The 25345-nt window shown below is 36.3% G+C and overlaps 3 protein-coding genes across 3 annotated transcripts; 2 read left to right on the top strand and 1 right to left on the bottom strand.

Moving 5' to 3' along the window:
* The first annotated feature begins 3261 nt into the window (after positions 1-3261).
* Positions 3262-4838, top strand: LOC139866518 (uncharacterized). The gene is given in 4 exon segments (XM_071854770.1): positions 3262-3516; positions 3613-4159; positions 4161-4206; positions 4344-4838. Coding segments are annotated over 3 exon segments (834 nt in total). The 5' UTR covers positions 3262-3516; positions 3613-3653; the 3' UTR covers positions 4626-4838.
* Positions 4839-9727: 4889 nt separating this feature from the next.
* Positions 9728-11403, bottom strand: LOC139867820 (uncharacterized). Its single transcript, XM_071856171.1, has 7 exons — positions 11370-11403; positions 11224-11284; positions 10922-11141; positions 10554-10636; positions 10321-10432; positions 10115-10186; positions 9728-9970 (listed from the first exon to the last, which is right to left on the bottom strand). Exons 1-7 carry the CDS (start codon positions 11401-11403, stop codon positions 9815-9817), a joined length of 738 nt encoding a protein of 245 aa, XP_071712272.1. The 3' UTR covers positions 9728-9814.
* A 2293-nt stretch (positions 11404-13696) lies between these two features.
* On the top strand, positions 13697-14608 carry LOC139867819 (uncharacterized). The gene is made up of 2 exons (XM_071856170.1): positions 13697-13838; positions 14202-14608. Exons 1-2 carry the CDS (start codon positions 13697-13699, stop codon positions 14606-14608), a joined length of 549 nt encoding a protein of 182 aa, XP_071712271.1.
* Positions 14609-25345: the final 10737 nt, after the last annotated feature.

Raw genomic sequence — 25345 nt, 5'->3', positions numbered from 1 at the left:
CCTTCACTCTCTTGAATACGGACACATCTTCTGGTCCAAAGAGCACATAATTCCCTTCTGCTGTCAATTGTGGTACTGACAGTAAATTCTTCTTTAGGCCAGGGACAAGATACACCTTCTCGAGTTGGAGCTTATGAGAGCCGCCTTCATTTGGAATTATTGTCTTTCCAATGTGAGAAATAGATAACCTTGAATTGTCGGCTGTCAACACGACTCTCTTTCCTTTGTAATCATTCATTTCTTGCAGCTTCATCTCATCATTGGTCATATGATTTGAGCACCCAGAATCGATGATCCAATCATCTTTGTAGTTTATTTTTGACTTTAAAGTTGTTGTAAGAGCTTGATCATCTATGTCAGCTTCAACAGATAGTCCAGCTTCTGCATCCCATGTTTCCTCATTAATGGTTGCTTCGAATGTGACATCTTTCTTCTCATCTCTAGCAGCGGCCACATTTCCTTCGAAAGTTCGCCTTCTGGGGAATCTACAATCTCGAGCAAAATGACCCTTCTTGCCACAATTGAAGCATTCACCATTCTTTCTCTTATCATTTTCCCCGTATTGTTGGCGATGATCTCTTCTTCCTTGTTGAGCTCCCCCTGAAGCGTTGCCTTTTGATTTTGGGTGGCCCTTCCATCCATATGTCTTACTTTCTTTCATCGCCTCTTGTCTTCGAGATGTTGCTTTCTTCTTATTGGTGAAGAGTGCATCTTCTCCGTCTTTTATAGTTACTTCATTCATCTGCTTGGCTAATGCCTCTTGATTAGCCAATAGATTCTCCAGCTCTATTAATGATGGTTGAGTAGGCCATCCTCTCACAGCGGCTATAAATCCATTATACTCGGATCTTAAGCCATGGATGATAATTCTCTTCATCCTTGCATCACTCACTTTCTCTTCAGGAGCAAGTTGAGATATCTCACGACAAATAGATTTCACCTTGGTGAAATACTGAGAAATAGACAGACTTCCCTGTAAGATACCCGCGAGCTCATTTTCCAAGAGCTGGAGGCGTGCTTCATTCTTCTTTGAAAATAATTTTTCAAAAGTTTCCCAAGCTGCCTTTGGTGTTTTCTCGTCACGGATGTGGTCTAATAGATCCTCCTCGATTGTAGTCTTCAATATAAATAAAGCCTTCCCGGCCTTGATGTTCCATTTTCTTAAGGCTTCAGCATTTTCTTTCGGTGGAGGCGTTGTGTCACTGCCAGCAACTATTTCCCATAAATCCTGTCCTTGTAGGTAGGATTCAATACAAGTCCGCCAATAACCATAGTTGTGGTTATTGAGACTCTTGATTCCACTGCTCGTACTTGCAAGATCTGCCATCATGACGTCCAACGTCCAATAAACTTGGTCCCAGACCGATGAGCTTTCACAGTCCCTAACTGTGCTCCGACAGAATCTCCCTTAGAGCTTCGGTGAAGTAAACGTCCAACGTTTACCGATGTTTTCCTCCACTAGAAATGGTCCCGAACGACCCGCTCTGATACCAATTGTTGGAAGCTTCGACGAGCCCAACACACCCACTATAGAGGACCTAGACTATAGAGGACCTAGACTATACTAGACTCACTACACCAACACTTTGACGTTGGTTAGCCTTTAATTTTATAAATCCTTAGTGCACAATGTACTTAGGCGACAGTGTCGACCATATATCTTTAGGCGGTATAACCGACCATGTATTACTTAGGCGGCAGAGCCGACCATATAATAAGAACAACAAAAGTGCACTAAGAACTTAAACACAAACTAAGGCTTGATCGGGAAACTTAATAAAAACACTTATATTAAATTACAATTACAATATTACTTACAAGCTTTCTCTTCTCTACTTTCTCTAACTCACACTCTTCTTCTCTTCTTCACAACTCACTTCTTATTTCACTCTCACAACTTCACACAACACAAATGAAATCTCCTCCCATATTTATACTACTCCATAGAACATTCTAGAACCTAGATATTTCCATGGATATATAAATATCTAGATATTTCTACAACCTACAAATATCTAGATTTTTCTTTTACATTTCAATTTCTAGATTTTTCTCTCATATTCTAATATCTAGATATTTTCTTATACATATTAATATCTAGATATTTTACCCATATACATTTACTAATTCCATATTATTCTAAATTTGCATTGTATTTTAACATTGAACACAAATAATGGTGGTATATTTTGACCCTATAGGGAGGTTTTACCGGATTCGTTCACGGACCTCTACCCGGACCACTGTCCGAATGGATGTGTTCCCGGGTACCATCGATCGGGTTCGGGTTTTCGCCCGAACGTGTGTGTTACGTGCAAATGATGAGGGTCGTTGAAATAAATGATCTACTGATACCAAAAAATCGCCGTTAAAAAAAATATATATATATATGCACGGTTTACTCTTTTTCTCAACACATTTACTTGAATCAAATTATTATTAATATGAAAAGTTAACATTTGTTACTACTTAACAATCTAACAAAATACATCAAGATGATTTTTGGTTTCTAATCTCCAATGTCTTTTCAGCAAGAAAACTATTCTAGTAAGAAAAAAAATGTAATTTTATGTGTAGAAAATTTGGTATCCACTTATAGGGGTATCCAAACCTAATGACCTTAATTAACACAAACTTTATTAAGTCAATGTTTTTCATAAGAACCACAAGCAGAGCATTTTGCAATAAATATAAATATATTCCTCATAAAAAGGAGAAAGACAGGTTATTCTTATAAGATGAGTAGCATTTACATATATTTTACATATATATCATATAATAAGTTCATAATGGTATACAAGTATTTGTTTGTTTTGCCACTCATTATAACTATAGTACTAATCACACAAATGACCAAATGGATATTTCTAGACTGTTTATATATCATAGCATGACAAAACAGGTAACCAAATATTTGTTTGTAACACTGATATTTACCTAATATTGACTTGGTTTATGGTTAAATGCATGACACAATTGCCATTTTCATAATGCACCACATGCAATGTCTAATTGTAGGACCTGATTCTGATGCAACCTTATGAGCCATAAGACAAATAAGATTCACCAACAAATTATAAAAATTTGATCTTTATAAATATGATTTCATCCATCTTTTAAGAATAGGACTATTAACTGCACACTTATCCATCACTCTATAAGATCAACATTAGGCAACAAAATTCATGTTCCTTTTTCTTTTATTTTGTTTTTTTAGTCACTGTCTATACTTTTGAGTGATGAAAAAACAAGTACCTTTGCAAGTTGGAAGATAAATGAGTGACAAGGATATCCTCCACATCTTCATTTTGTGATAATTATTCTCTGATTGGTTGGTGAATAATTAAAGAATCCCAACAAAACCCTGCAAAAAAATAAATAAAAAGTAAAATAAATAAGTAAAATAAAATCTTGATTTCATGTTTGGTTTTATGGAAGAATTAATGAGAGAGAACCCATGGCTGCTGACATGAAGCTGAATTGACTACAATCTTCAAGATTTTGCAAAAGTACCAGGTGGGTTTTGTTCTCTATTGGCTTTTTGACTTCATAAATTTACTAAATTTGGTTATTTATTACTAACTAATTAGTGATTTATATATCAAAAATTAGATGAATTTTTGAGCTTTTAAGAGTTGCAAGAGAAGGTCAACATGTCCCTCCACATGTTAAGTTGCCCATCCCATATGTTCTGTATAATGAGTAAACAAGAGTTTCTGCATAAAACAAGGATAAGTTCGACTTCAACGATCACTAACAATCCCGTTACAAGTCCCTTATATTGTCAACCAAATGCAGTGGGAATAATCGGAGGAGTGTCAGCTGACGTGTCACTAAACTTTGTTAAAAAGCTCGTAAAATATAGCAGCGAGGGCAAAGAAGATGGAAATGCACTACCTTTTGTTCTTTGCTCAGATTCGATTATAAACAAGAACACTTTACACCATGATGATTCTTCACATTTGAACGATCATACTCAAATTATGGAAAATTTGATACATAAAAGGGTTTATCTTGAGAGGTCTGGGGCTTGTATTGTGATGCCGTGTCACATATCGCATTTATGGTATGATAATGTTTTAAAAGGGTGTTCGGTTCCTGTACTACATATGGGTGAGTGTGTTGCGAAGGAACTTAAGGAAGCGAAGTTAAAACCAGTATGCAATCCTTAAAAAGGGATTTTATCAAGATAAACTTCAAAAGGAGGTAATCATACGAGTACCTGACACTTGTAATCGTTCAATATATTTATATGCGTATAAGTAGAGGTGTTAATATGATTATTTGCTATTAGATCCTTATTCCTATGTAAATTTTGTACATATCTATATAATCATATACAGGGTTTTTAGGTTATTCTACAAGATAAAGCTACTATGGAACACACGATAATCCCATCAACTGAAGCCATAAGCAGAAAAGACATAGAAGGCGCACGAAACCTGTTGAGAATTGCGTTACAGGTCCTTCTAGTAAAAGCAGTCAACGCCATTATCCTTGCATCAGATGATATGAGAGAACTTTTGCCACATGATGATCCTCTGTTGAAAAAATGTGTCGACCCGTTAGAGTCATTAGCTCGGTCAACCGTCAAACTTGCTCAATCCGCCATATATAGTTCATAACAATCACATATTGAAAAAGATAGAGAATTGGTATATTACTATTTAATGTATTGCCAGTAAGATGATTCTTGATTCAAATTATAATTTTTTTTCAACAGTAAAAGGGAACATTCATGAGAAAATAGTACTATTTATAGCAGTTCTTGATTTCTAAAAAGTCAATGCAGACGAAACTGCTACATACACGGGGCAAATTTGTAGCAAGAAATGCAATGCTATACTTGAACGTATGTTTAGCTAATTACACCTTATATTCTAAATCTCGAGGTTAAAACTATCCAACTTAGGTAAGTAAGTAGTAAGTAACAAAAGTAGAAATCTCGATTAGATTGCCATATCGCCATTATCAACATGAACAAGTGGTGTGTCGTCGATCCAATCAGCATAAACCTGACTAATCTTCTCAATGTTATTCCACTTCAAATCATCCACTCTTTTCTTATAACAAGTCTTATCAACACATTGTGGTACATCGTCTGCATAACCTTGTGCATCATTAAAACCTTGCTTCCGGAGTTCTATTAATGGTAAATACAAGCATTAGTCGCCTAAACAGTGAATGTGTTTACATTATCAATGGCAGAATTAGTACACTAAAACAAATGCCACATCATCGATTTATAAGAAGTCTGATACATATGATATGATCATTTATTAATGATTAAAAGTTTATACAATCTCTAACACCTAACCCTTAACACAGATTATGTAATAAGTATATACAAATATACATATATATGTATATATATATATATATATACCTGATTCACCATGAGCAAAACAGCATTTGAAACCATATTTACAGCTACCAGTTTCCATCCACCTGTTACACAGCCTTGTTTTCCATAGCAATTTCTGCTTTTGCTGCACCATTTCACGATTTGTTTCAGATTTTAAATGACTGAAATTGCATCTATCCCCATTCATGAACATCCAACATGATTTCGGAATATCAACAAACCTAGGGTTTTGATTCTTATTAACCGGTCTATTAAATCCTGTTACATCTGCATTGTAGTGAATGAAACGACATCGATCAGCGTAATAGCAACTACCGCGTTGGAATAGTAAGCAAATTTGGGGTTTGTATTGAGGTTTTCGATCTGGTGAGTGTACGGATAACCTTGGGCGTTTGGGAATTTGATTATGCATCGGAAACATGGCGTTGATTAAGATTTTGATGGTTTCTAATTTCTAGGGTTTTGGGTTTATCAATCGAATGATCATTTTTGTCGTTTAATTAGGATTTTGCGCGTATGCGAGATCATGGTGAACTGCTGAATAACTGTGAATGGAATCACAACTTGATAGTTTTTGCCTTATTTGTGAATTTAATGATTTAAAAAATATCGCATTTCCAAAACAAATTATCAGAAATGTTAATTTTTCTGCTGACAGGTGCTGTTGGCTGTTGCTTATAGTTAGAGGATTCAGTATGTACATTTAAAATACCTAAAGGGTAAAACATATATTAGTGAGTTGCATAATTAATTAAAATATTTCTAATTACAGCCCTTATGTTTATAAACATGTTTAAAACAATACGGAGTAACTTATTACGAATTGCAACAATAATAATTTATTATTTTTTTTTTTATTTTATTTTTTTTGTAAGTAAGGAAACCCTCGTATGAACGAGCACATTGGCTCTCCCATAGAAGATAAAAACTCGGGTAATCAAGCCCTCCGAACGCGAGACCTGGTACAACAATAATAATTATGTCAAACAAGTTCCAATTCCAATATATATATAACGTTTGAAGTACCTTAAGGTTTAATTCGAATTTATAAATCATCTCTATAGTTACTACCCATGCGGATATATATACACAACGTGTTAATTGTTAAATAGTTTGAAATACTATACACTACATAGATATTACCAGTGTTGTAAACGACATTGGTTGCGATGCCCGCTGCGACATTTTGGTGACTAACCCGTCTCGACCTCATCCCGTTGTCTAATAAGTCGGTCAACGGTTAAAAGTCAGGTCAAATGCAGGACATATCGGGTCAACGCTGGTCAAAAGTAAAAAATGCTTAAAATCGGTCAAAAGTCGGTCAAGTCAAATTAACGTAGTTTAGTGTTGCTTTTTATAATATATTAACAATAGCAATTAAAGGTACAAATTGGTGAACGTCAGTCAAAATCCGTCTCCACCCCGTCTCGACCTCGTCTCATCGTTTTAAAATCCCGACCGTCTCGACCCCATTTCACGTCTTTTTCGACCTTGGATATTACTCAGTATTATACCATCATCCATTTTGAAAATGCCAAGACTGATACATGTAATGTATTACTATACTTATTCAACTTAGATAACATATCTAATTTTGGAAGTACATTAATTTTTAACTTATTTATTTATATGCATATAAAGGAAGACATCGATCATCAACGAGCCACGGTTATATTTACTTATTGCCCCCTAGGGTGTTCTTTACCGCACCAGAAGCACCCTCGGCTAAGTTGGCTGCTCCTGTTGCGGCACCTTGTGCTAAACCCAACACACCACTTGCTGCGCCGCTTGCTATGTCCGCTGCTCCATGTGACATCGTCTTCATTGAATCACCTGTCTATAAATTTAAAAAAAACCATACACTTATTCAATTCTATCGTAAACGACATTGTAAAGATTTCGAAGAGAATGTAAAAATATAACATCATCCTTAAGGGCACGATCATAAAATATATCATCAATAATTTTTTTTCGCTTCAAAATATGGTAATTTACTTGGATATAATAGCCCAAAAATAAACATAATAGACCAAAAATCTCAATAGAGCTGATATCTTTTTCACCTTGGCACATTAATATTTGATTCGATTTTGTGTTCTTAAAGGACTTTCCTATTGAAAACTTGAAATTAAAGTAACAATTGACATTTGTCAATCACGTAGCACGATAGGCATTCACGTAGATGTTATCTTAATATCATCATATACGTAGATGCACATCAAATTTGATGATCAATTTGATGGATGACATTTATGTGATCATGGCCGGATTTTAGGCGTGCAAAATGTGCAATCACACAGGCCCCACAATCTCTCAAAAATTATTGAACTTATGTTCTTATATATACGTAAACAAATTCTTATACAAAGAGCCTCTTTTTGTTTGTTAAACGAGACCCCTAAAATTAATAAGACGTCGATGATGTGGGTGGCCTAAAATTAATAAGACGTCGCCTGATTTCAAGGTTATATCTTTTAAAAAGTAATTGCTTACGTGCATTACTTATATTAATAATGTTGGTCTTTTATATTAGGCTCTTTAGCCATTAACTTACAATTTTTATTTCCATTATTGTTAGTTTTTGTTCTTAGATCCACACATGACAAAGTTAAGAAATAAATGAGATTGTAATATATAAACTCGCCTGTTGCAGAACACCAGCATCTTGGTTGGTTGCTGCATCTCTATGCAACTGTGACCATTATGGGAAAAAAAAATAAAAATCCGTTTAAGCCGAAATTCGATGTTATCAAAAGAGTATGATGACATTGCAAACTAAGATCGATCGAATACCTGAGATTGGCCGGTAGCGGCCTGGGCATCTAACAAGGCTTGATTTTGTTGGCTTTCCATGTTTATCAAAGCTACTTCTAATCTTTTATTTATTTTAATTTTATTTATGGACCTTTTATGAGGTAAATTTGCAGGGCTTTTGTATGAAAAAAGAAGAGGGGTGCATTTATTATTTTTTCTATGAAATTGAGATAAAATCGCACCAAAAATAGTGAAGATGCATGGCTTGCTTAACAACACTTGGCATAAGATACTAAATTGGGATGCATTCGTTAACAACTATTTTTTTGACGAAAAACATAAATTAAATTAAAACTGATTGTGTTACGACTGATTCAGAGCCTATTGTGTCTGATTGACATTGACCTAGACCCTGTAACAACCAGTTACATCGAATACAATTACCGTAACCACCTACGCAACCATTGAAAGTCGTTGAACCATTGAAACTCCTCAATCTTCTAACATAGCCTAAGAACTGATAACACCTATCAATGTCAAAATCCCTAAAGCAACCAAAATTAAACACGGTTGAAACCACAAACACAAACACCATTGCAAACCATAACCGAAATCCGATCAAGGAGTCACTCACACTACGCCTAAACAATGAAAATCCCAAACACATGTCCGTCAAAATCGATTAGTAGATGAAACAACGGAGTGACCGGCCAGAGAGTGTCTAAACTGCCGGAAAAACTGAAACAACCAATTGGATGTTGGAATACAACATCCTTGAGTCTACTAAACACAACCGACAAAGTAAAGACGAAACACCATGTCGGAAAACCCGGAAGAGAGGTAGTGACAAACAAGCTAGAGCAACTGGTTGACTTACTACCGAATGTCTTTTGTCAACGTTGTAAAACAAGTTAGGTGAACCGGTTGACTTAACACATAATGTCTCTTGTCAAAGCTAACATAGGGTAAGACCTAAACCCTTTTTAATAAGGGTTTTAGCACGTTAAAAGCAAGTATTAGCAGAGCCGAGGATAACATTATAATCCCGTTTCCGGAACACAAAAACATAAGCAACACAAGGTGAAGAACTATGGTAAAGGGACGACTAGACAGATCTGGTCGGAAAAGATGGTGGAGGAGAAGGAAAAAGGAGACAGAGTCTAATAAAACCCGGACGACCAATATATCCGGTGATGAGAACACCAAAACACCATACACCGACGACCGAGAGTCGCGATGGTAATGGAGTATTAATTATTATAAAGTGACATTGATTAATAGGTTATTAAAGACCAAAAAAAACCAACAATTTCATAGCATAGTGGTACACGTCACCTAAGAAGCTGGGACCCAATGCTTGGAAGTCTTTGTCAAAATGTGTGCAGGTTCGATCCCCTTGTACGTCGGTAATTTACAACACCCTTGACTTTTGGGATTCAAATCTACCGACCTTATGAGGTGGGTTTGGTGGGTTGTTAAAGGTAAGACAGAGTTAAGGTGTCCATGTTGATTTACACTTTTGCCACCAAAGCGAAAATAGATTTGTGTCGTCAACAATGTTGGCTAAAAATAAGGACAAAAATTGTACGTCTACAATAAATTACGGATTCAAAATATTAAAACAAAAAATTAAACTGACAAGATGATGAACTTTAAAGGAATACAATGGTGGTTTACTGGTTTCTATTTAGTTACCTAAAACTCATTCATTTCGAGATCGCTAACATCACTTACTGGTTCAAGTTCTTCGTTATTGCTCTCCATGGCTTCAACATCTTCATCTTCATCTTCATCGCTCAAGTCTTCATAAATAATAGCCTCGGATGACCCTTCTCTTTCTTCATCGATAACCTATACAGTATACACCAACAATGAATCAAATGTACCAACTCTAAACCCAAACAGAGTTGATATAACCCAAACCATAAGAAAGCATTATCGAATAAGAGATAATATAACCCAAACCGTAAGAAAGAATTATCAAATAAGACATACTTTATTGTAAAGCAAGTCCAAAGAACTCGAAAGTTGAGCAGGATTGCAGGTAGAAATTCGAGATTCTATGAGCTGCAAAAACAAAAATGTCATCACTACAACAGATATACTGAACAATGCAAAAGCTTAACATGAGAAAAATGTTCTTCCAACATAATGTATACTAGTTTTGACTTTTTAAAGTCAAACATATTGTTATTGATTACCTGATATAAAGAATTAAGAGCAACCAAAGATGATTCTTGACATATTATGCTGCTTGAATGTTGAAGTAGCAAGCTTTTAAGCCATGGTAGTGCACAAGACAGCAACGCGCCCCTACTGTCACAAGACTCGCAACACAAACCAGAAAAGTCAACGACTGTCAAAATTCAACAACACTAAGAAAACATTATTCTACCAAGAAACCCGGTTAACATAAACTCTAGATTCACCTGACCTTGATTGGATCACGGATATTAGTGACTCGAGAAGTTTAAAGGCATTGGATGGGTTTAAGAGAGATACAGAGTTTGTAATAACCTGTAATAATGTAATAAAGTTTAACACTTTAACATAATTAATATATTCTGTACACCCTTTTATCTATGGGCAACTGCCAAAAATAAATAATTCAAAATCCAAAATTTGTAAATAAGTGGGATACATATAGATTTCTCTCTTCAGAAATTAGTGTAAAATTGAAATTTTTCCAAAAAAAAAGATCTTATGTTCAATTTCAGTACACAGAAGTGAACTATGTCTGAGTCCTCAATATACGGAAAATTGAATTCAACAATTATTATGCTCGAACATAAAGTTAATCACCTTTTGATCTTGTCTAAATAAACAATCAAGAAGAAGGGATCTATCATCTGCATGAAGTGCTTGCTTAAGAAGAATATGAACCGAGTCTGCACTAGGAGGCGTTTTAGGAACACTTCGATCCAAACGCTCCCCAATGGTCGGTTCATCAATGACATTATCAATTTGAACTACACTAATACTATTTCCATTAACTGCACGAAAATCGCAACCGCTTATCACGCTCTACAGTCTACACAAAATAGAGAATTCGATGAACCATAAGTAATTCATAACCTTATTACTCACTGTAATCATGGTTTAACTCTGTATTCCCCAAGTCTGTATCAGTTGCAGCTCGTTTCTTACTCGAAACATATTTTTCGCCTGTGAGATCGATTTACATCAGACTCACAAGTAATCACAACATTATAAGATCAAATACTAGTAATTGAATATCAATATAACTTACATACTACATCATCTCCACTGCGCTCCATATGCATTTTGCGTAAATAAACTGATTTTCTGCAATTCAATTCAATAATTTGTAACTACAAAAGTAAGTTACAGTAGACCTATACTAACTGAAATTAACCACAGGTACAAATTTAAATTTAAATATTGTAATCATTAAATCATTTTATTAGTAATTTGCATACCTGCAAGGGATTAAAACAAAGTTTGATTGTGAGAGGTGAAGCTGAGCAGAAAGCGTCGTCCGGCGGTTAATGGGTCGTCGGAAGACCTAAGTTGCTACGTACTACAACCTAAAAAGCCCAAAGTTGGTATCACAAAAGTTTGAGCTTACAAACTGGGCCTATGGCACCCAAAAAAATACCCATTCTCAAACAAATTCTTGCGCTGGAGCTAAAAAAAAAAAAAATTGCCAGGTTGCCCTCGCAAGGCGCAAGCTTGCGTCCTTGCGCCTTGCGAGCTTGCGAGCTTGCGACCTTATCTGATCAGAAATACGATTTTGTGGATAAGATTTCGTCAGATATCCTAGATTTTTACGGATAACATTTTGTCTCTATATTTAGATTAACCCTGAGACTTTGAAATCATAGTCTCATAACAATTTCAAAAGTTTTCAATGCAGAGCTTATACCCACGTTAAGGTACCATTTTAACCATTTTTTCACTAATTTTTGTCATTATGAATTGTGTTGATGATGATAAATTTGTTGTTAATATATGTTGTGGGGGTTATTTTGAGTACGTTAACAACATACCCATATATATGCCACGAGATTGTTTTAGAATTCGGTTAAGACTCTCAATTGCGCCCGTAAAACCAATGAATCGGAGAATATTGTTAAAAATGTTCTTAAAAAGATTGAATTCCCACCCAATGCAGCTGTTTCAATGAGATACGTTTTTAATAATCATGTTTTTGATATTACTGATGATGATGAAGACTTTCAAGAGTTTTTACAATATGCAATTGTAAATGCTCCTATTGATATTTATATTGTCGATAGAGTAATAATGCATCAGCCACAACGAAATCCAGAAACAATATACTCGACAAACCAACCACTACTACAACAAAACCAAAAAAACCACCAAAACACCAAAAAAACCAAAACCACCAAAACCACCAAAACACCAACCACAACAATTGTTACTACAACATGATACCGAAGAAAACCTCGCAAGTAACAATTTCGAAGTGGAAGAACCTGAATTGCCACTTCCAAACACAGAAGAGTTTGATTTGCATAACTATGGTCTTGAAAACGTATGTAAAATTAAAGAATTAAACCACCCGTTTGAGATACCTCTGGTCGAAGATAGTGATTAAGATGGAGGAAAAGACGGAGACGCAGAATTCCAATATGAAGAAGAAAAGCAAGATCCGTTCTGGAATATGCCAACTCTTTTGAGTCAGCATGAGGAAGAGCGCGAACATACGACTGAAATACCAACCACGTATAGGGTGTCAGATTTAATAAAAGTTCGTCAAACTTTCCTAAACAAAGAAGAGTTTATAAACACCCTTTTTACAAAATGTCTTGAAGAAAACTTCCAAATAAAGCCTGTAAAGTCAGACAAATCTCGGTACACCGCTAAATGTGTGTTGCCAAACTGTGAGTGGAAATGTAGTGCTTACAGAATACGATTCACTGAAAACTTTATGGTAAAGAAACTGCATGACGTACACACATGCTCACGCACACTAATTATGGAAAACAATAAACATGCAACCAAAAAGGTGTTGGGTAGTATGCTTGTGGATTCATTCAAATCTGCAAACCGGGAATATAAAGCAAACGATATACGTGAGGATATAGGCAACCGATTCGGTGTCAGCATATCTTACAATCAAGCATAGAGGGCCAAATGTCATACATTACAGATGCTTCGTGGGGGCAGTGAAGAGTCGTACCAAATGCTTCATATTTACCTATATAACATTAAGATTTACAACCCCGGAAGCGTAACGAATTTGATCACAGACAAAGAAATAGATTTCTGATGTGTTATTATTCTCTTGGCGTAGTTGTAACTGTAAGTATCACTATTACCATTTGTTTGCGTCCTTGCGTTCCTTGCGTATCTATTAAAAAATATTTGTTTTAACATTGTTCATTCCTGCAGGTTCGATCATTTGTTCAACATTGTCGCCCGATAATCATCGTCGATGGAGCGCATTTGAAGGCAGGATATTTAGGTACAAATTTAGTTGCTGTTGCGATGGATGGCAATAATGGAATTTTGCCATTGGCTTATGGAATTGCTGGCGGCGAGACAAACGAGTCTTTGGATTGGTTTTTGGGCAACCTACGAGACCATTTAATGACTTGTGGAATGGGTGATCGTATGTCAGAGCTTACTTTTATTTCTGATCGAGGTTTGCCAATAGCACATGGTGTTTCAACCGTGTTCCCCGAAGCGTTTCACTGTTTCTGCGCTCGTCATTTATTTGCAAGCATTAAAAGTAAATCCAACAAATTCAAATATTTTGAATGACATTATTGGAAAATGGTCAAAGCTTATCGTGTGTCGGATTTTGAGGATCATCTTAATGTATTTCGAAGAAGATTGAAAGCGTCTTACAAAATTTTAAGTGATGTTGGGTTCCACAAATGGTCTAGAAGTAGAGCTGAACATGTTAGGTATTCATACCTTACTAGCAACAGTGTAGAGTCTGTTAATGCACTATCCGTACATGTTCGAAAACTACCTGTTTGCATGTTATTGGAATTTTTCCGCGCTTCGGTACAAGATTGGTATTTCAAACATCGCAACCAATCGGTTAGTCTTACTTCAACTGTTACTCCATATGCTAAAAATAAACTAGCCAAGAGGACGAAAAAGTCAAGAAGATGGCAAGCAATTCCATCGACAAACAATCTAGTAGAAGTGCGCGATGGACGAAAAAATGGCCTCGTTAATCTAGCAGATAAAGTTTGTTCATGTGGGCAGTGGCAGGGATCAGGCATACCATGCGGACATGTTATTGCAGCAGCACGACTCTTTGGAGTAGCTGATGTTACTCAATTTGTATCTCATTGGTTCACAACAGAAACTTATATAAGTACGTATATGGAACACATCCTTCCTTTGCCCCATCGGTCTGAATGGTCGGATCCAGGGCCCAACGTCCTACCAATTGTAAATCCTCCCATTAAGCCGAAAAGAGCTCCCGGACGCCCAAAATCAACAAAACGTCATCCGTCAACTGGTGAAGACACTGAAAAACAGTAAGAACATGTACTCGTTGCAAAGAACCAGGTCATAGTAGGGATACGTGCAGATCTTCAGTTGATCGAACTGGTGAACCAACCACGAAAAGGGTAGTAAAAACATCGGCCTCAACTTCAAATTCGAAGAAGGGTAAGGAGAAACTCACTGACAAAGAAGCGTTTCATGCTTATCAGTCTCAGTTTTATGCAACGTGCAATCTAGCGAGCGATAATTAGTAAACCAATCTCCAAGTTTCTGTTTATTTTCGTATTGTATGTTTTTTATGTCATATCGATCGTTGTAATAAATTCTCGAAGTTTATCTATTTTATGTGTGATAATCTATATTTTGGTTTTGGTAGAAAATAATCAAAGACGCAATACACACTTTGCGTACGCAAAACAATACTTAGACGCATACGCAAGGTCGCAAGATAGACCTTGCGACCACATTAAACCATACGCAAAGTCGCAAATTAAATCTTGCGCCCATGTCAGACTACTAATTGTACAGATACGCAAGGTCGCAAGATAGACCTTGCGACAACATTAAAACATACGCAAGGTCGCAAGTTCAATCTTGCGCCTATGTCAGACTACTAATTGTACAGATACGCAAGGTCGCAAGATAGACCTTGCGACCACATTAAAACATACGCAAGGTCACAAGTTCAATCTTGCGCCCATGCCAGACTACTAATTATACAAAAAATTACACAACTTAACAACTAAGTTTAATACAAAATAATTAGTATTTAAACAGTAATAATAATCATACAACCTGTGCAACCTTTTTAGCATTCTTTGTCGCATCTTTTCCCTCTGGTGGTGGCGGTAGTGTATCAAAACGTGCACGGAAGAACGTCCTTGCCATTCTGTTCCTATATTCCTGTGCAGCCTTTTTTGGATCTCCAATGTCATCAAGCCCCTCCCATGCAAACACCAGTCTCTCCATATGGATGCACACCCAAACACCACAGTCGCCGGTTTCACCTGCCTGCACTGGCACATTACGCCCAGTTTCAATCATCAACTTCATACTCTCATTGTTTTAGTAGTAATCTTCAAGCTGTGATTCTGGCATCTTGTTATAGTAGTCAATCGCGTGCAAATAGACGGGCAAGTTTTCACACAACATTGTGACAACATGTTGCAGCGGTTCACTTGCAAGACCGTCGTACACATACAAACTGTCGTACACATAAAATTTCATTTCTTCTAATTTTAATGATAGCAACAAGAAATGTTCTGGGTGTCTAAAGTGTACTGGGATCAAGATCTGAAACAGAAAGAAAGTTTAGTCACAAAACCATCCATACGCAAGGACACAAAATGTACCTTGCATCCAAATTACACGGATACGCAAGGTCGCAAGACTTACCTTGCATCCAAGCACATTACCAGACACAAGGTCGCAATATTTACCTTACGCCTGTTCCAGTTTACAAAAAACATGTTGTGATTACTAATTATAAACAACACCAGATTGATAATTAGAATGTAAGTACCTGATCACAGGAAGACCAAGCTGGATACATTTTGTGACGATCGCTCCAAATCCATATGGACGAACACGTCATTCATCGATTTCATTGCGAGGTATTTGACCTCTATATGATACGTTTTGTAAATATTGCATTCTTTTGAAAAGGCACACCATAAATGAATATTTAAATCAAAGGTTTTCGACATATGATGATTTCTACATATAGACAATCACCGTAATATAATAGTTTATAATAGTACTTTCGTTGACAATGCAGTCAAAATAAGATACATGGTGATGATTTGGTGAATGCAACGTTTCCTTGAAAAATATGCCATGTAAGACTCCATGCACATAGCTTGTCTAACATATAAGCAAACAGCGGAAGACTTCTAGGGAACCTGAGAATAAACATGCTAACAAGTGTCAACACAAAGGTTGGTGAGTTCATAGTTTTAATATTTTGCATAATCTGTACATAAAGGTGGATCACAAGATTTCAGTTGTTTCATCCAGAAACGTTTATCAAAAATATTCTACAAGATTGAGCACCCTGGTAACTAAACTTTAACGTCTATATAATAAGTACCCCTGTTTTAACATACATGTAACCAACATGTACAATACACGCAAACAACGTGTACTAAACTCAAATAGCATACGTCTGTATAATAGTTCAGGCTAGGGTTTCTAAACCTGGAACAGACGGGGATGTCAAGCCCTATGGATCCATATACAACTACTCACGCCCACCAGTTCTTATAACTGGCAGTTACTAGTTACCAAAGCTAAGGGATTTTCAGTTCAAAATCAGTGTAGAATTTAGTATGTACTTGTATCCATTGCGTTTAAAATAAAGTGCATGTATTCTCAGCCCAAAAATATAGATTGCAAAAGCAATTAAAAAGGGAGCAAATGAAACTCACCTTAGCAGCACATAAAGTCGTTCACCGAAATGTGACCGAAACTTGGAATACCAAATAACCGTAGATCTCAACCTAGAGAACATATGTTGGTCAATAAATGTCTATCAAGCTAGGTCTGGTCATAGTGTATCACAATCCTAATGCTCGAGATCGACATACAAAAGTTATCCAAAGTCGTTTCAAAAAGTCAATCTGACTCAATACTATAGCTTAATGATCATGACAATCGAAACATTCTAACATTTCACATAGTTTCCCAATTCTTGTAAAATTAAACTATAGTTTTTATAAGGCTTTAAAATATGATAAAACAATCAATTTTGACAATTGCTCAACAAGACGAGACGTGCCTTATATAGAAATTCATTTACTCGATTAGTAATATTTGAAAATCCAATTTATCAATCTTATAAACAAGTTATTTAAATATCAATTGCAGATTCAAAAGTAATTCAATTAATGTCAATCATAATTCAGTTGACTATATCTTTAAATTCGTTCATCGAAATTACGCGATTTCTAAATGAAAAGTTATTGATTTTTCGCCAGCTTTCCAAAAACATGCATATCATATACCTTTTATCAGTAATTTATGTATTTAATTCGTGATTCATCATAAACTGTTCAACGACAAAATTAAGCATACAAGCATGCATAAACATATATACTCGAGCACTAGACATGGATACACTTTTAATATATAAAACATAAGATATGAATGCTCACGTATCAATATTGTGATTCAATATTGCAGGAAAGTATGTAGACGCTACTGAGATGATAAACACTATGTTTGACTTACGAATATTATCCTCGAACATTACCCATAACCTCCATAGATATAACCCATAATTTCCTTAGCTCTATCCCACTCGAAAACCCATTTTGAAAGTGACACGCTCATAACCTCGTCGTAATATTTTATGTATAATATTACTAATAATAATAATAAGATTAATAATAATAATATTAATCTTAATAATAATAATAATAATAATAATAATAATAATAATAATAATATTAATATAACTAATAATATAAATATAAATAATAGAGAGATCAGTGTTGTATATGTGTGTGTAAACGAACAGAAATCGACTGGAATTTATAGATGTCTCATGTCCAGCCTTCCCATGCGATCGCATGGGTTCACAGGCCTACAGCCATGCGATCGCATGGCCTCTAAATCCAGCTCACATTATTTTTGTCCTAAAGTTTGTCGACATATTTTTATATTAATATATAATATATATAATATATATAATTAATTATATATTATATTAAATTCACGTGCATAGTTGACTTGTAATTTTTGTTCCGATAAGTCGTACGTCGTCACTCGACTTATGTCCCAATTCCGGTTTTTCGAACGTCCTTTCGTATACTGAGAAAACTTGTACTTTACGTTTCGTGAATCGTACCTTTGTCAAAATATAGTCTTAAATTATCCATAAACTATACCACTCGAGATATAACTTATACATTTGAGTGTTTTGGTCATTTACTTCTATAAATCATCGTCTCGCTATTTGTTAATATATATATATATATAATATATACATTTTCATTTTGAAATAGTGTTTTACTGTAGCAAAGTTTTTTTTACTGTAGCAAATAGTGATTTTCGAAAACACTGTTGCATTTCGGGTACTGTAGCAATTCGAAAATACTGTAGCAAATTAGTGTTTTACTAGTTCATCTTAAACGTTTTAGTTAACTTATCTAAATATTAATCGAATCAATAATCGAATGTTACTATCGTTTACTAAATAACTTGAAATCATATATATATATATGCACATTAAGTTATATATATATTGTTCGTGAATCGTCGAGAACAGTCAAAGAATAATTGATTACATGAATATAGTTCCAAAACTTGAGACTCAACATTACAGACTTTGCTTATCGTGTCGAAAACATTAAATCATTTAAAGATAAAGTTTAAATTTGGTCGGAAATTTCCGGGTCGTCACACATTTCATCACTACCATCCCCAAGAGCAATTATATACGTGTAATTTGGTTCCCTAAAGGCAGTGATTCCTTCATTTTCTTTGAAATTAGGATCTTTGGCCTTGGCCTGCTTCAACTTCTCCTCCTTTTGCTTCAACTTCGCCTCCTTCTCCTTCTGACTTAATCCCCAAAATTCTTTAAAGTTTACAAACTGAGCCAGGAATCCAGATGGCATAATCATCCATCAAGAACTTGCTTTAACCACCTCATATGGAAACTCAGGAGTGTTAAACATCTGGCTTGCTCTGGGGAGAAATCTCTGACGATATCTTAAAAGAAATGTAGCCCAGCCATCAATGTGCTACAAATTAAGAAGACAGGTTAAGATATTAACACAAATTAATTCATGCCATAAACACAAAATTAAGATGAACACTCACCAAGTTCTCCAAATATCCTGCCTCTCCTAACCCCAGCAAGCGAATCCAAAACTCCGTACTAAGGTAAATGAACTGATCACTTTGAAAGATGAACATGCAACGGGTCTCTTGCTTGCTCTGTATAATTGTCGTGGGATCTTTTGCAGGGGGTGCATGCTTTCTCTGATCTCTCCATGCTCCAGTTGGTAGTGGTTTAAGACAACCTTGATCATTTATAAGTCTGTCGATCATGGCCCAGATTTCTTCTTCACTAGCCCAGTCCTTTTCCTTTCTTTTTCTCTTAAAACACACCTTCACATCCTTACAACTTACATTCTTTGGTCCTTCTGTTTCACCAGGTGCAACGTTATCAACTACCATAATATCATCATCAGGTTGTCCATCAACAGCTTTCTGATCAACCAATTGCTCATCAACACATTGCTCTTCTGTATCAAGGTTGACCACATTCATGTTTTCCACTTTCTCAATGACATGTCTAGACAACTGTGCAAAACAGGAAATCTGGTTAACAAAAAACACAGACGCAAGGACGCAAGACTAACCTTGCGTCCACCTAGCGCAAGGACGCAAAACCAACCTTGCGTCTACGTAGAGCAAGGACGCAATACTAACCTTGCGTCCACATCAGTGAATCAAGAACAACAAATATTTAGGATTTTTTTTATAAAAAAAACACTATTGTAATATTGTAATGCAGAAATTTACCTTCTCAATTGGTTTTCTATTTCTATATCCAGGTGAAGTAAATGGGGACCTTAATGCACGCGTGGGCCGTCTTTCTCTTATTCCACGTCGTATTTGCATTGGAGAATGGTTGACAATCTCATTGTCAGAGAAAGATTTATCATAATACGTATCGTCCTAAGCAAATAACAAATATAAAACAAAAAATATATAAATTCAGATGAGAACAAATATTCAAATGAAAAAAAATGATAATTAATAAATTCAAAATATACCGGATACTCTTGCTCTGAAAAAGGGTTTTCTTCGTATTCTGACAATTTCCTTTTACATTCGGTTTATTCATTTTCAACTTTGTCCATCCGCTCTTTAAATTCTTTTTCACTTTTGTCCACCCGCTCGGTCAACAACGCTACCACACGATGTAATTCTAGTACCTCGGTATTTTGATGTGTTGATGTCGGTGTCTGTGCCTGTGTCTGCTCTACAGTTTCTGGAATTATTTCGGTTTCATCTTGCTGGATCTCCTGTTCAACTAATGTTCCAAGAAATAACGCTTCACTATCAATCCACCATTGACAATCCTTCTCTGTATCAGTGGGGAAGAGACCACGTAGAGGTTTCTTGTTCTTGGGACAATTATCCTGCATAATAATTATACACGACTTTATACGCAAGATTACAAAAAATACTTGGAACTTTTCTGGTCAACGAGACGCAAGGACGCAGATATAGGTTTGCGTCTCTAATATAGCAAGTACGCAAAGTCGTAAGTACAGCCTTGCGTCCAAGCTTAGGAGAGACGCAAGGACACAGGAATGGTCTTGCGTCCTTGCCATATCCTCTTTGTTTCAACAGTCAATGGTAATTTCAAAAATTAAATGCAACTAACCTGAATATCTAAGAGTTTAATGTAATCAGATATTCCAAAAGTCTCCGCTGTTGTACTGTGATGCCCCGTATAAAACCATCGTGTACGGATCATCAACAACAGGTTCATCACAAGGTCAAACACTATATGCTGTTTGAAAACAGATTTGCATTCATTAAAAAGATAACGTTTTACAAAGATAACATGTCATAAGACTTATTACAAACCATTGTTCTAAAATAACATAAGTTTACGAATGCAAAACATAAGCTTCATAATTTGAGACATCTCTAGTAATGCAGCGGATAACTAATACAGCAGGTCCTTAACAGCAATTCAATAACAGCATGACATCAAGTGTAACAGTGGAAGCAATAAACCTCTAGGCACCTGAGAAATACACGATTAAAAAGTCAACACGAATGTTGGTGAGCTATAGTTTAAGTTGTAATAGTAACGTAAGATAGGCCACGAGATTTCAGTGCTGCAACAGCATATCGAAACAGTATGAAAAGTATATGCATAACCGTGGGCACCCGGTAACTAGACTTAACGTTTATAACCCCCTGAAAGTACACTTGGAGAGTGCGTATGTTCACGAAGTATTAAACACCCGTTAAATGCTAGCGCGACTAGCCCGAGTTGGGATGTCAAACCCTATGGATCCATATCTAAGATTCGCGTTCACCGGTTCAAAAACCAATGACTAAACGTTACCGTGCTAAGGGGAATGTTTATGCCGTTGTATAACCCACACATGTATAAAGTTTAAGTACTCGTGCCTAGTATGTAAAATGTAAAAAGCGCATGTATTCTCAGGCCCAAAATAATTAAAGTAAAAAGGGATGCTATAACTCACAGTGATAAAAGCGGTAAAGTCGGTAATGAAAGTACGCAAGTAGTAAGTCGGTCCGAAAGGTCGTCAACCTAAATTAAATGTTACTAGGTCAGTAGGTTGTCTTTATGAATTCTAATAGTGCATAAAATAAGTTTAAGTGTCATCATCATCATCATCATTCATCATCATAAAAGCTAAGTAAGTTTGACGAGAATAGAGATCGAAACAATAGGCTGACTTTGGTCAGCTGCTACGACCTCTACGTAAATCGAAAAGACGCATGGTCAGTGTCTATGGCTCCGTATATGAGTCCCCTAACAGGTGACCAATTTTCAGAACCTAACTCATCTTCGTTTGACCGTGACGACGGTTTAAGTGCGAGTAGGTTAGAAATTTCAGCACAACGTTAATAGGGTGTAGTGACTATCGGCGGGCCATAAATCCTAAACCGTAACTCGGATTAAGACGAGGCCTAAACGGAAAATCATCTACTCGAACCGAAATAACTGAAAATCATCTTTCCAATAGCCCAGGTGGTCTGATCAGATAAAAAAATTAGTGGACAAGTGCTCCGGTTGGGTTCTTGGTGCTTGATGCTCATCACGGTTCTCATCCTTGATGCTTGTAGCTTCAAGTGTACAAGCTCGTTGATGGTTTAGCATCACTTTTGACCAAGATTCACCATCAATACATAATATGTTAAGACCAAGTAAGAACACAACTCATTCATGAGTCTTAGATGGATGATGAACCAAGGTTACATCATATCCTTAGTCTTAACACAATTTCAATTCACAATAACAACTAAAGTTACAAACTTTACATTAATTCAACAAGTAATAGCACAATCTAAGTCAAATGAGGTGATGGAACCCTAAGCTAGAGAGCTTGGATCCATTTCACACAAGTTACAAGGTTGCAAAGCTAGAAAGCTTGAACCTTTAAGTGTTCTTGAAGATCTTGAAGCATAAAGCTTGGATCTTTAAGATATATGAAGATAACAAACACAAGTTTGAATCTTTTTCACAAAACAACATGATCAAAGCAAAAAGAACTTAGATCTAACAAAAAGATATGAAGATTCAAGCTAGAAAGCTTGCATCTCGATTGTTCTTGAAGATCTTGAAGCATAAAGCTTGGATCTTGAAGATGCATGAAGATTACAAACAAAAGTTTGAATCTTTATCATAAAATAGAAAGATTAAAGTATAAAAGAAGTAGATCTATAAAAGATATGAAGATTCAAGCTAAAAAGCTTGAATCTTCCATGTTCTTGAAAGATTCATGCTTGAATCAACAAGATATAAGTAAGATCAAAGCTAAAAGGAACTTTGATCTCCATAAAATGATGATGATGATCATGAATTTGAAAAGAAAAAGAAGAAGGAAAAGAAGACTTACAAGTAATGCTAGAAAGGAAAGAAAGAAAGAAAGAACAAGTGTGTGAAAAACCAAAATGATCAAGTGTGGAAATGAGGGACTAAAGGCTAGTATTTATAGGCATAATTTCACTTGGATTTATGACATGGCAAGGCCATTTGGCCGAAATTTTGAGGAGGGGAGGGGGAGACACCATGTTGCTTTATGGATCATGGTTGTCTAAAGTGTGTCCTTTTGCTAGAATCCCATGTGACAATTAGATAAACCTTATCCATTATGCTAGTATGACTCATAATTAATTAATTATTTATTTATTTATTATTATGGGTCACTAGTAATAATACTTGGGCTAATTAATTGGGTCACTAGCTAGAGTAGGGTGGGCTTGAGCCCAACAAGGTAGAAAGTCCAACAAGACTAACTATTGGGCTTTAGCAATTAAATAAATAAAATTAAGCATCTAAAAGCCTAGGTAATTATTAATATAAAATAATAATTAATATTTCGCAGCCCAAAAGTTCCGGTTCTGAAAAAAGTCAAACGTACGCGCAGTCCGCGGTTTATTCGTAACGGCAAGTAACACTAACGGTTATAAAGCATCTAATGGACAAGTTAAGCATTCCACATACACCAAGGCATGTTTTTAAGCATATATGAATATAAAACACGTGTGCCAAGGTTCCGGAGTAATAAAGTAACACAGTACGCACAGATACTCAGTTTCGCTAAAATACAAGGCACAAAAGCAAGTCGAAAAAGTCGGGTCGTTACATTACCTACTTGTTATTGAAAATTTTGTCCCGAAATTTAAGCTGAGGCAGGTGTTGAAGTCGAGAAAGGTGAGGATACTTCTGCTTCATTTGATCCTCTCGCTCCCAGGTAAACTCAGGTCCACGCTTGGCATTCCATCGAACTCGGACAATTGGAATCTTATTGCATTTTAAGGTTTTGACCTCACGGTCCATAATTTTGATAGGTTCTTCCATGAAGTGGATTTGGTCATCAATGGTAAGTTCTTCCAATGGTATGGTAAGTTCCGGTGGAGCAAGACATTTCTTTAAATTTGATACATGAAAGGTAGGATGAACGGCACTCAACTGAGTCGGAAGATCCAAACGGTAAGCAACGGGTCCAACACGTTCCAAAATTTCAAAAGGACCAATATATCGCGAGTTTAACTTTTCGCGCTTTCCAAAACGGATTACACCCTTCCAAGGTGCGACCTTCAACATTACTCGGTCACCCACGTTGAATTCGAAGTCTTTACGTTTAAGATCAGCATAACTCTTTTGGCGATCGCGTGCCGTCTTAAGTCTTGCCTGAATCTGAGAAATCTTCTCCGTCGTTTCATGGACTATCTCGGGTCCGGTGATTTGCACTTCGCCTAACTCAGCCCAACAAATGGGAGAACGGAACTTGCGGCCATAAAACGCTTCAAAAGGCGCGGCTTTAATACTCGAATGATAACTGTTGTTGTAAGAGAATTTGGCTAGCGGCAGATGCCTTTCCCAAGACTTTCCGAAGTCAATAACACAGGCACGCAACATGTCCTCCAATGTCTGAATTGTTCGTTCACTCTGGCCGTCGGTCTGGGGGTGATACGCGGTGCTCATGTCGAGACGGGTTCCCAAGGCTTCTTGCAAGGAACGCCAAAATCTGGAAGCAAAATGGGGATCGTGATCTGAGATAATTAATAGAGGCACACCATGACGAGATACAACTTCTTTGATGTACAGTTGAGCAAGTTTCTCCATTGTGTCTATTTCTTTCATCGCTAGAAAATGAGCAGATTTGGTAAGACGGTCAACGATAACCCAGATTGTATCGTATCCGCCCACCGTCTTTGGTAGCTTCGTGATGAAATGCATTGTAATTGCTTCCCATTTCCATTGTGGGATTTCTGGTTGCTGAAGTAATCCAGATGGGCTCTGATGTTTAGCCTTAACCTTCGAACAAGTTAAACACCTTCCAACATAAGTTGCAACATCCTTCTTAAGATTTGGCCAACAATACTGTTCCTTGAGATCGTGGTACATTTTTCCGGCTCCTGGATGAATCGAATATCTCGACTTGTGGGCTTCATCAAGTATAAGGTTCCGTAGATCTCCATAACGAGGTACCCAAATTCTTCCGGCATAACATCGGAGTCCAGACTCCTTAACCTTGAATTTAGAGA

Source organism: Rutidosis leptorrhynchoides, chromosome 9, assembly GCF_046630445.1.
Source record: "Rutidosis leptorrhynchoides isolate AG116_Rl617_1_P2 chromosome 9, CSIRO_AGI_Rlap_v1, whole genome shotgun sequence".
NCBI classification, from domain to species: Eukaryota; Viridiplantae; Streptophyta; class Magnoliopsida; order Asterales; family Asteraceae; genus Rutidosis; species Rutidosis leptorrhynchoides.
The sequence above is the reverse complement of the archived record's forward strand: the minus strand, read 5'-3'. Positions and strand labels throughout refer to the sequence as shown.